The sequence below is a fragment of the Ruditapes philippinarum genome, unplaced genomic scaffold, assembly GCF_026571515.1.
Source record: "Ruditapes philippinarum isolate M1 unplaced genomic scaffold, ASM2657151v2 ctg20236_1_1_1_1, whole genome shotgun sequence".
In the NCBI taxonomy this organism is placed as follows: Eukaryota; Metazoa; Mollusca; class Bivalvia; order Venerida; family Veneridae; genus Ruditapes; species Ruditapes philippinarum.
Window position 1 is genome coordinate 1 of NW_026860477.1, and position 13,392 is coordinate 13,392.

The window sequence follows — 13,392 nt, forward strand, 5'->3', positions numbered from 1 at the left end:
CAATATTTTAGCTATTTCTAATTATAATCTTTTACTCATTAACTTGCCTTTTTAAATTAAACAAAAAGACATTGTTTTAAGTGCTCCATATGTTAATAAAGAGCCAAATTATTCCGAGGTCTTTGTTAACTTGGCGGTGATATAACTTAAACACGATAACAAGCCTGAAACTGAGCTAAAAAACAACTTTGACATAAAATATAATCACAAAAATGCTCAGGAATATTCGCAAGTGCGTGGTAAATTAGATACATGTATAGGTTAGTGTTTAATAATATGTATTAACAAAAATAATTGGTCAAGCCTGCCGCAGGCAGGCGACTAATTATTTTTGTTAATGCATATTATTAAACATTAACCTATTTAATGATCAACATTATTTTTTCAACCAAAAACAAGGCATTTCACTCAAATCAACAGATAGCTCCGCCCTTTCGCTCTACAGATGTCTACACCTGTCAAGTTTCTAACATGTCAAATTTACATAAGCTAAATAAATGGCCCTATCAACAAATAATCAGGCACATTTTTTACTGAAATGTCACAGACTTATACCTTTATCTACAGTAAGACTATCATGTTTCTATATAAAATATTTGGGGAAAAAAACAGCGAGGAAAAACAATTGAGTTAATGAAATGTGTACATCCTTGATAAATAAATGAAAATGTGAGAAAATACATTAGATTAATAATTTATACAAATTCGTTATTAGCTTTAAGTTATTCACTAACATTTCAAATCCCAGTTTTGAAAAAACAGTTTTTCTGTGTGTGTCAATCTAGGTTTTCCATTTACAATGAGTTTTTTCAGCCAAAAAGTGTAATCATTGTATTCTTAATATCAAGGATTGTTAATGCAGTTTATTCCTATCAACTGAAAGAGGAAAAAAAAAAAGAAGTTTTAAAACAGTCAGCAATTTATAACAGACATTTTTCTTAGAGTTAAAAGGATATATTAAAAGTTACTATGTAATCATTTGTCTCTGCATGCCCCACATGTATTATCTATGTAATAAGTTAATTGATTGTATCCTCACATTTAGAAACACTGACCTCGCTTAATTGTTTTTTACGTTGGCATTGTTTTGATAACCTTAGATATTTTACAATTCAGAGTGCAAATCACACCTCTAACTCCTCCCTAATATAATGCATTATTGAAATTTGTTAGACTGGTTAGACGACAGATTAAGTAAATTTTATTTAGTTAGTACACATTAACCAAAGTTAGACTTAGCAGAAATTTGAAAAATACTACAATGTGATTGGACAAAAAATAATGTTGATCATTAATTATAGTTTTCAAACATAACATTTTTCTTTTATCTTTTCATAAAAACAAAAAGTTTTTAACTTCAGGCTAAGTACTTTGGCAGGCCATAAAATGATGGACGGAAATCCTGATATTGCAGATTTAAGCGATCCGTTTAGACCGACAAAGCTCGCCGAAGAATTTAGAGAAATTTACGACGATGACTGGACGCATGCTTATGAAGAACTGGACACAAATTCTAAACCTGAAAGTGACAATATAGACACTCTTACTTACCTCATAAAGGTGAAGGTTTTGAATTTGACCATTTGCGCGTTTCAAGACAACTAAAGTAAAATATTTTGTTGTTAAATTTTGAAAAGAACCCTTGAAATATTTAAGATAGTTTAAAATATGGAATAATTAACTCGGTGATAGGGGCATGGCGGATAAATTGCTTTAACCAAAAATACTCAAATAAACCAATCCTGCAAAATTTTCCATTTTTCTTGATTGAAGATGTTAAAGTTTCCACATTTCACTATATCATTGTTTCTTTGTTCTTAGATTGTCATTTCGTTTTTGCTCAAGGTTGACAACTAAAAGATAATTCGGCGAATTGTCACCAGACGAGTAGTTTTCTCCAAAATCATTTATGTTCTTGTTTTAACGTATAAATCATACAGGAAAATTCTTCTTTGCCCGCCGCAAAGCTGATTTTTAAGGTATTAGTCTGTTTCTTTTAATATCAACGATTTTATAATGTATCATTATTATATTTGATTTTAGGAAATTCAAACATTTTGCACATACTCTAGTTCACAACAAATAAATGCAATGGAAAAAGTATGTAAAGACGAGTTGGTAAATCCAAAGGTTCATATCCTAAAACACAGCGGAATAATGGTAATTTCTAACTTGATTATGCTATTTGTAAACAAGAAATGGTTTTAGGTATTAAATGCCTTTCTATCCGATAAATGATGTTTATACCTTTTTAAAGTTCTCAATGTTGATTCCAATTTCATTTAATAGTTATGATGATTATAATTTAAGCTTGAAGATTACAACTTTAAAAGGCAAATTCTCAGAAATATAACTGGAATATGACAATATGAAATCTTATTCCATCAATATTGGCGGATATCGTGAAGCTGACAAAATGAAAAACAATAAAAACACACGAAATTTATATTGTTTAAAAGTGTTGAACATGGTATTTTAAAATACTCTTAACTTGTAGAAAGCATGATTAATTATAATTATAGTAATCCTGATGTTTCTTTTAAACATGAAGTGCGGAAAGACACCATCAGAGATGAATAATACACAGTTAGAAATCACTCACAGAATGATATGTGACCTGAGGAAGTCTATGGGAACTTTGTCTGTTAGACCATTGGTCCAGGTAATCTAATCAAATGATGCATTCCCTTTTACAACAACTGACAAGTTTGTAAAAAACTTAATGAACAGGCTCAATAAATCCTTGCCTGTAGCATTTTGAATTTTGTGTTGGAGGTTTTTGAGAAATTGTTTATTTCTCTCGATTTGATTAGTTATAATTTTAATTACATAAAAACATTTTACAATTTCAAATGCTGTTCAACTCTTCTATTGTATTGTCAGTTTTGACTTTGTTGTTTTCCCACCTTATTAAGTATGCGAATAAATGATTCGGTATGATATAGAACCGACTTAAAAAAACACACATCAAAAACCATTATTTTATAAATTTTCAGATATTTCATGAAAAATGGGTGATAAGAATGAAACAGGAAGAGAAGCTACCATCCACTTCCAAACATATTGAAAATTTTGTAGCAAAGGCATTTGAAGTAATATGGCTGATGACGATTCAGAACCCGCCAATGATATTCAAATGGCAGAAAAGAGATGAACCGGTTGATAAAGAAAGATTCACTTTCTATACAAAAAGAGGGAATACAATTAAGCAAACAGTATGGCCTGCTGTGTTACTTCATGAATCCGGACCTCTGATGTCGAAAGGTATCGTTCAAGCACAATGAAAGGACATTAAATATCCGAGCAGACGACAGAAAAAAAGGATGTTGTATATATTTGATACTGTATAACTATAATGTATCATTTTTTAGATTATATTTGATAATAATGTAATATTTAAAAAAAAAATGATGTGCATGCTTGATATAATACTGTGTTCCGTTGAGTTTTGTGCATGCCATTGTTTGTTATGATGAAGTCATGCGGATCTGAATGTCGACTTTCCGGCTCTTCCTCCTTATTGCATTATTTCTGAATTATTCATTAGTCCAAAAACGGCAAGGGACTTTATCTTGAAGTCCAAAGTCGACGACCATAACCTCCTGCTAACGAAGCCTAGAGGGATGACCTCTTAAACTTACATTAACACACAATTTTATTAAATATTACGGTTGTATGTGGTCAATTGGACTAAAATCAGTTTCTAAATATTGTTATGTAAGATCCTAACTAGTTTGAATGTGTATTCAGTTTTGTTTTTGATTTCTTAATACGGTTATTTTTTGAATCAGTAAATAATTTGTTCCCAGATGAAATGTGACAATTATATTGTTCCTATGTATAAGATACACTTACTTTTGTAAATGGATACAAATGACTAAACAAAATTGATGTATGCAGAACTAAACTGAGCTTCTGACGGAGCACATATTAAAATGGCTAGTTATACATTCATTTGGTTAGATATAATGGAGACATTAATATATTTTCCCTGTAATCAGTTAATTTATCGTCTTTTATGTTCTTTGGTATGTTGAAATTTAACAATTTGAGAGACCTTGCTCCGGATCCGATCCAGAGGATTTAACATTGAACTCGGCTATGATAATACTAAAGGGTGTGAAATGTTAATCCTTTACCTGCTGGGGAATATCACTGACCGCATATATAGAAGACAAGGCCTATTGACCAGCTCAATTTTGAAAACCATTCGAACATAATTTAACTTCCGAATTTAAAGAAAGGGTAATTCCATTTCGAAAATAGCAAATAATTTAATAACCCAAACGTGGCAGGTATGTTAATATGCCTTGTATGATTACATTGATGCATTTCCAAAATTACGAACACTGTGTCAAGACAAAATAAGGTTTCGGTGTTTAATGTTGATATTTTTTAAATCCTAATGTTATGGATGTAAGTTGCTTTGATTCCGGGGATCTGAAATACAATTGTTACCAACAGCATTTAGGCTAATCAAACTACACGAATATGTAGGTTGAAATGTAAAAATATTCTTACTTATTCATACAATTCTTATTTTCAAAGGATTGCATACACGAGTGATTGTTTTGTTTTATAAAGTAGTGAACAGCTCAAAGCTCAGTTCATGTGATAAATCGACAATATTGTTCATGTTATTGAAACGGAATTAAAGTAAACAAATAACGTCCTTTACATAGGAATAAGCAGTTTCTATACTTCATGTAAAACCTTTGAACCTATTTTTCAAATATATTTACTGATAACATTATGTGAAGTGTTTTAAAATCGATTATGATCAAAATGAACGAATGATTTAAGAACTAGCCTAGTAGTATTGAATCTGTTAATCAATCAAGCGTTTATATATTGATTGATCTATGTAAAACCGAAAACGGAAGTTTAATTAAATTTTTCAAACAAAAAACATTCAAACGTTTTTTGTTTTATTGAATACGTTAATTGGACATTAAACATTCAATATTAAAAAGTTACATTTCGCTTTATTTCAAATTTAAACTTTGTCCTTTTCGGGGTATTTTAAAATTTTAGATATTTGCAACATAATTAATGTCATCAAAACCTACAGAAAATGTGGAAATACAGACAAGGTCGGGGATTATTTATTATATTTGAAAAGAAACAATGCTGGAAAAGACAACGCACTTGACGACGCTATAGATGCGCACAAAGAGTTCATGGATTTATTTAGGATGTATAAAAACTTCTACGAAAAACATCAGAAATCTTATTTTAAAATCGACCAGGATAAAGAGGAAATAAAGTCATCAAAGGTTAGTTATATTAAAATTGATTTTTACCAATAATTATTTTGTTGTCACGACTATATGGGAAGCTACATTTGCTATTTCTATTGATTGTAGTGTTTGACAAAAAAGAAATCATTGTTTTTTTTTTTTAATTTCTTTTTAAATAAATAAACGAATGAATTAATAAATAAATGAATGAATGAATGAATGAATGAATGAATGAATGAATGTATGCATGAATGAATGAATGAACATTAAGGGACAGAGAGGGCAGGGGAAGAAATAAAGAGAGGACGGAAGGAAGGAAGAAAAGGAACACACAAGAAAAACAGAAAGAAAAGAAAATAATCAAACAATAACAGAAAGAAGGAAAACATTCAAATAAAAAAGAAAGAAAAAAAGATTCAAAGGAAAGTGTCAAAGAAATCAGACGGAGAAACGACTAACTGATAAAAAATCTTTTTGGAAGAAAACACACCCTCAAGAAAAACATCCCCATACAAAAGAAAATAAACTAGAAGGGTTTTTGTCACAAAACTATGTATGGTCACTTATGTGAAGTTTCATTGAAATCCCACCCGTAGCTTGACCTGTGAAAGCCGTACAATATTTTTTCTATTTATAGCTCTGACGGCCATTATGCAGCAAAGCGGAACATGATGTGATATACACAACTAGGGATGGTACTGAACTCCTGTGAATTTTGGTGGAAATCCCGCCAGCAGTTTGACCTGTGATAGCCAGACATGATTTTTCTATTTTTTAGCTCTGGCAGCCACTTTGTGCAGCAAATAAGAACATGGCAACGATATGCACAACTAGGGATGGTAATGATTACTCATGTGAAGTTTTATTGAAATCCTACCAGAAGCTTGACCTGTGAAGGCCAGACAAGATTTTCCTATTCTTAGCTCTGGCGGCCATTTTGTGCAGCGAAGCGAAACATGCCGGCGATGTGCAAAACTGGGGATGGTACTGACCACTCCTGTAAAGTTTGGTTGAAATCCCACCAGCGGTTTGACCTGTGAAGGCCGGACAAGCTCAATGCGGACTGATTGACGGACAGACAGGCAGACGGTGAAGGCAAAACCAATATGTCTCCCAAAGATTATAATAAATAAATAAATAAATAAATAAATAACGAACAAATAAATAAATTAATTCGTACATATAAATAACTAGAAAAGTAAAAATAGATGGATGTAAAAATATGACTGTCATGAATGCTTGCAATCTTATAGTAATACATGGAAGACATGAGCTTAAAGGTATTAAAATATTATACATTAAGCTGTCTAATATGCTTATATGTTGATATAAATCGTACGTAAGTATTTATTTTAAGAGTAAATTTCTGTAAATGCGCAAAATCATTGATAGACCATCTAAAATAGCGAAAGGGTTGAAAGATCAGTTAAATATTTTGTTAAGGAAAGTCTTTTTGGTTGTTTTTCTCTCTGAATTTCTATACAATTCATGTGCTAATTATAAAACACTCTCCATACAAGAATATAGAATTGTACAGTTGTTATATTTTTGTAGCAAATTTTTCTTTATGACCTTAAATTATCCATACAGAATAGAATAACATTTTTATACCTATAGTATTTTGACAATGGTTTTAATATTAACATTTTTCTATCACAGGATTCTCCAAATCTTGTAAGCAGATTACGGGAAGAAAAAGAAGATCTTGCATTTAAAAATGAATCTTTGCGGAAGCAGAATGAAGAACTTAAAACTAGGTATGAATAAAAACACCGATCATTGGTGAACACTCGGATATAAGAAATACTCTTACTTGATTCCAATCCCCACCACTGTTTGTTTTATATATAATATACTTGCATATAGCGTCTCCTCGGTTACAAGAAGCACCATCATATAAGGTCCGAAACTATCATTTACGTCTGCAATTATGTAGGATATATATAGCCAGCTGCGATATTTGTATAGTTTAGAATGTTAATTGTATATGATGTATAATTATGAAAGATATGTGCACGTTTATAAAATACGATAAACATTAATAAATCTTTATAAATTCTGTACGTGAACGATTATCATGTAAGAAACAGTTTCCAATGATATGAAACATATTGTAAGTTGTTGACAATCAACGGACTTCAATAAGAAAACGAACTTATAACATGGAACATGTACATGTTAAATATGATACATTTTCAGATTAAGTACGTTGGCTGGACATAAAATGCAAGATGGTAACCCAAATATTACTGATTTAAGTGATCCATTTCGACCAACAAAACTGGCGGAAAAGTTTAGAGAAGTATATGACGAGGAATGGACTCGCTCATTTGAAGAGTTGGACGTGTTTTTAAAGGATGAGATGAAAGTTATTGCTACTTTAAGTTACCTCATGTCGGTAATGACAACCAGTGGGGTTTGTGGTATTAAAAACATCCCTCGTTGTTCTCTATTTTGTAATATTAAGAAATAATTTAAGGAAAAGAACAGCTATATCATGTACTTCTTGCCTTTGAAAACATACACTAGCATTTCTCTTAGACTTGTGTCCCTGTTGGCTCGATTATAGTCAATATTTGCACAAAACTCAGCCAATATGGATATTCAGTTTTAAAAATACTATTGCAATCTTTCTCTTTTTTTAATATTTCTTATCAAAGAGTGTACTTGTGTAATGATTATTTATGCTTATTGACTGTGATTATTATTATAGTTCTTGTATTACAGCAAGTTGAGATATTTTTGCACTCGGTTCAGCGAAGAACAGATCAAGGAAATAACACGTTCTTGTACAGATGAAATAGTAAATCCAAAATTTGTCACTGATAAAAATCAAACGTTTGTAAGTGTACATTCTGTATAACAACTTTATCAATCAATTTCAGATAGCATGGCATTGACTTGCATTTTCTAATTTCTAGTGATCTAAATAATCAAAGTTTTGAAAATCGATTGCTTTCTTGTATTACAAAATATAAGCTAGGGTAACACTAGGGTCGTTGCCATATTCTAAAACATTCATATAAACGGATTGGAGAGTAAAGATTATTTCAAATTTTCATCAAAATTTTGGTTTGTTAAATATGTTTTAACTAACAAAATGCATGTTTTCTATTACGTTTATATGACTCTTATATGATTTTTATATAGCGATGCAAAACCCCTTCAGAAGTGTCCAATGGGCAGAAGGAAACAGCCAAGAAAATAATTCATGACCTAAGAAAGTCGGTGGGAGTACTTTCGGTCCGGCCATTGGTTCAGGTGATCAATTTAAAGTTGTTATTTTTTACCACAAAAAAATGTGTTTAGTGAGCACGCATGTGCGTAATACTAATTTTGCCTGTGCGTCTGTTCGTTATCATACATCAACTGTAACAAATACTCGTTATCTCTAAATTTTGACGAATCATTACAATTTATATAAATTAAAGAGAAAAAAAAACATTATGAAATTATGAAATAAGTAGAAATTAATAGACTAGGTTTTTTACACGTTAATTATGGTTATAAATCTTTACCCAGTGGATATAATACACTAACACAGTTTCCATAACATAATAAATAAAAAAATGCAGATAGTTTTTTTTCTTGTTCTCATGACTCCAAATAAGATTATTATGTACATGAAAGTATAAACGCTTCTATTTCAGATATTTGATAGCTGGTTTATGTGTGACTTTAGAAAGAGAAAGAGGTTACCACCATCTTCAAGGGAAACTGACGCTTTTGTAGCTAAAACATTTGAAATAGTATGGCTGATGAAAATTCAAAATCCTCAAATGGAAACACAATGGCAATCAGAAGATGAAAAGTGTGACAAAGATAAATTTACTTTCTACACAAAAAGGGGTGATATTGTCAGTCAAACAGTATGGCCTGCTGTGTTACTGCATAAGAATGGCCCTTTGATGTCAAAAGGGATTTTGCAAGCAAAATAATTGCAAGTTTGACAATGGTGAGCGTAAATTTCATACGCATTTTATAAGAAAATGATTATAAATGAGCGACAATAACAATAACTTTATATCAATAGTTTCTTGATAGATTCCATTATGGGTTTGTCATTTAGAAATGTGTGTTGATTAAATTGCATGTATTAATTACCAATAAAACTAAATAGACGAAAATGCAATTGAGTAAAGAGCAAATGCTTTCTTTGTACAACGCAATTGAAGTTGTTACGTGCACTACATTTATTACACGTACAAACAGGAACTCAATATTCACGTGGAAAATCCATTAATACTTATACTTCATAGGAGCGTAGTAAATGTTATTTTTCTGTCTTATACAAAATGTATGTGTGTAACTATGTAAAACATTTGAAAAATAGCACTAACGTAATGACAGGAATGTGAAACAAAACTTGCATACAGATCATGCTCATTTTCTTAGTAGAGGGGATAATTGTTTCATAAAACTTTGAAAAAAGACAATATTGAAGAGGTGTTATTTCCATACTGAATTTATTGAATGCGTTGAATGAAATTGCATTATGCGAGCATATGTTGAGCAAAATATTATTTAATTTAACAAGTTCAATAAATTTTGTAATAAAGATACACAAATATAAAGATATTCAAAATAAGAACAGATAACAGTAACAAAATCAGTATTTGACCCATTTATACTGTAATATTAACAATTAGTGTATTTTTTAAAATTAAAATGAACGCATATAATGGAAAAATATAGAAGTACACGTGACATAATGTTTTACATTGTTGCAAAAAAAAACCTGCACGGGAAAACAATAGATATTTATATACTGGCGGTAAAAGTATTGAAAAGGTCCAGTAAAGTGAGAGTAATAAGAATATAATGATCATAGAATCGGTTTAATCGAAAGTTTAATAATACTTTGAACTTGAATCATGTGGTCTCTGGTTCGAACCCCCGCTCTGCCAAAAAGTCTAATTAATGGTCGTTTAAATGATACCTTATAAATCGATGTAAATCCAATGTAACGGTGCTCAACACCGAGTGTATAAAGGATTCTGAGTTGCTGAACTATTCCATATAGAAGAATTCTTAAGGGGCGTTTCATATGTGGGCCAGTAAATAAACAAAAAATGAAATGACTTTGTCAATGAAAAAAGAAAAGAAAAGTGCAAAGTCACTCACATCTGTTCATTAAAACATGAGAATAGAGATCAACTAGGAAGGCCTGGCAACGGAACACAGACTTCACAATATCCAAAAGCATCGGCATCCGAAGAGCTGACACCGACATTAACAGGGTTTAATTTTGATTCAACAACTATTAAGATCAGTGAAATCAGGAGAGTGAAAAGTTAAACTTTTGAAAGCCTTTTAAAATAACCATTTTTATTTATTCTCTTTTAAAAGTTTTCAAATATACAGCATGCAATAGCTTCAGAATTTGAAATAGATGGAACACGTCAACAACCTTGACACACGGAAGCAACACACCATTCATTAACTAAAAAAATTAGAAATGTTACAAAACAACAATTTTTCACAAAAATTAGGTGAAAGACCACATGTTAACATGGAAAAACTAGATTTTGGGTAATTCCAAAGTTTTTCGTCATTTTTTGTTAACCCTTTACCTCATATATACGCGATACAACGCACTTTTGACCCCCTCTTTTAGGCCTCACATAGTGAAAAAAATGTCCTATTTTGGCCCCAAACACATGTTTTCGTTTGAGAAATATTGCTTAAAAAGTGAGCACTTTTTCGGCACTGCCCCCTATCCAAAAGATACATCAGGGGGTTGCCAGAAGGGGGATGTGCCCCCTTCTGTTTGGGGGGGGGGGTTGAAAGGAGGCGGTAGTCGCCATCATCGCCAAGAAATTTTGGACTTGTGAGAGGCTAAAAATGACCCCAGGTCGATCACAAGGTAACGTGTAACCAACGCTGAAAAGCCTTTGACTCTATCTCAATCCCTTGAGAAGTTGCAGCACTTTGAAATAAATTTTGATGGAAAAAATGAAGGCAAAATAGTGATTTTTGGCAATTTTGAGATGTCCCCTCGTTGCCATGGCAACAGGAAATTTAAGACTGAGCATGTCGTTACAAAGGCAATGGTCCAGTCAACATTTGTGCCAAGTTTGATAAGTATTGAAGCATTTTTCATAGTTTCATGTAACAGGAGGCTTTTCAATGAAAACGGTCATTTTTCACAATATGCTCATGAGGGAAAGGGTTAATATATAACGTATTCTATAATTACATAAGATAACTAGTGTATTTGTTTGTCATTCTTAAATATACGTCGAATTTTTCATTGTTGGTGTCATCGTTATATTTCATACCTGGCCAAAAGATTGATAGAGAAGTTTAAATATTTGCATCTTATCAATAGCGTTTCAATGCGTTCAAATACCCTTTTTATCACAACAGAAACGAAGAAGGAAGTAAATTAGATGTATTCATCAAAATTGTACAGTGTGTATTTTGTACGTTACGCACGATTGCTATTGAAACGGGTTAGACGGTTTGAAGTGATTCATACATTGGAGAATTTAAAAAACTATAAGATGTAAGTAAGTTTAAATTAATATTTAAGTTAATCAGTAATACATTTTTGGTTTTGTTTTCATATGATCTGAAGGCTTTATCCTTTCCATTGTTTTTCTTAATTATAACTGATTTATAATTTCCTATAATACGTTATAGGTAACATGTAAAAACGAAAATTTATGATCAATTTCAGTTGTAATGTTTCTACTTCTTGCACTGTAGATTCAACATTTAATTTGTATAGAACTTATTTGAAGCATTATGAAATGAAATAATTCAGTAAGTGGTTAATGTTCTACTTGTACCGGGTTATTTGCTGGTGATCACACGAGAACAAGCGACCTCTAGTAAAGCCGGGAGCCTAACTGAAATTAGCTTTAGCTTAACCCTGTTTGAACCGAAAGAAATAATCCTTTGCCACCCGTTTAGAGTCACGCTAATATGGACACCCGTGCAGTCTGAACAGGCTTTTTAAAATTTGCTGACTGACTTTCATTTTGCACCCTGATATGCCTAAAATTGATATTTTGAAACTAGACAACTGCATTTAAAGCAGCATGCTTTCAGATTCATGCTTATTTTCATGAAAATTTTCAAAAATGTATTATAAAGAAAAAAATATTGTCAAGTGAACAAAGAAATTAATTTACAAACTGTTAACGGCACAAAAAAGTCTATGAAAATTACCAATAATGGGTCAGAATTGCAAAAAATTGCCCTACGCACTTAAAATATTGTAATAAATACTGCAAACGTAGACATAAATTGCATATGACATGTAAACTATTTCTTGATTTGTTCATTTGTTTATTGTTCTTAAAATAAAAGTACATTCTTGTCAAGATAGGTTTTGGCTCATTTTGAGGCAAGCAGCTTTAAGAAATTTATCTTATGAAATGACTGGATTTGTGAGACATATGACTTAGAATTAGCGACCATAATCATAAGTGTCGGTTTAAATAAAATCATTCAATAAATATATGTCTAAACCAACACTTTTGAATCGAGTTATGACTCCAAATAATCATATGGTATTTTTTCTATTTAAGACCAGTTAATGGCATTTTTATTCGAAGATAAAATGAGTGATAAAGTAGAGGATGTTTTACGTCAACTAAAAGAAGGGAAAACAGATTTTACGAAACAGCAAGTAAATGAGGCAATAACTTTTCACAAGTCATGTATCAATGAGATTAAATCATTGCATGATCTATGCGGCTTTCAAGTAAGTTCAATTTTTATGAAGAAATAAACACTTATTGTATGTAATGAAAACAGATAATTTAACTTAACAAAGACGAAAAACAGCAGTTCGCATGGTTATTTGTCTAATAAAAATGAAATGAGATTCGTTTGATATTGTAAAAACAGATGTTACAAACTAACCATATGTCTGCCTGCATCCTAATGAATTCATTATTTTATAACGGTAACAGTAAATGGTATTTTGAATGAGGAAAACAAAATTACAAACAATGGAATTTATTTATATTTTGCCTGTATTTGAAATGCATTTATTCGTTTATATCTTAAGAATATAAGCAAATATCAGGCATTTCGTAAGATCTACTTAATATGCTATTTTAACACTGAACTAGCAGTTACATTATTTATACCATCTCTTCAAGATATTGTATTTATTCCTAATTCTACAAGAAATCAT

General features: G+C 31.1%; 2 protein-coding genes across 2 annotated transcripts; both read left to right on the forward strand.

Moving 5' to 3' along the window:
• Positions 1 to 1,365: 1,365 nt before the first annotated feature.
• LOC132760244 (uncharacterized) lies at positions 1,366 to 3,815 on the forward strand. The gene is made up of 4 exons (XM_060752183.1): positions 1,366 to 1,560; positions 2,044 to 2,160; positions 2,552 to 2,662; positions 2,997 to 3,815. Exons 1-4 carry the CDS (start codon positions 1,387 to 1,389, stop codon positions 3,282 to 3,284), a joined length of 690 nt encoding a protein of 229 aa, XP_060608166.1. The 5' UTR covers positions 1,366 to 1,386; the 3' UTR covers positions 3,285 to 3,815.
• Positions 3,816 to 5,031: 1,216 nt separating this feature from the next.
• Positions 5,032 to 9,946, forward strand: LOC132760245 (uncharacterized). The gene is made up of 6 exons (XM_060752184.1): positions 5,032 to 5,276; positions 6,900 to 6,997; positions 7,440 to 7,638; positions 7,968 to 8,082; positions 8,391 to 8,501; positions 8,891 to 9,946. The coding sequence occupies exons 1-4, from the start codon at positions 5,181 to 5,183 to the stop codon at positions 8,037 to 8,039; spliced, it is 465 nt and encodes a 154-aa protein (XP_060608167.1). The 5' UTR covers positions 5,032 to 5,180; the 3' UTR covers positions 8,040 to 8,082; positions 8,391 to 8,501; positions 8,891 to 9,946.
• Positions 9,947 to 13,392: the final 3,446 nt, after the last annotated feature.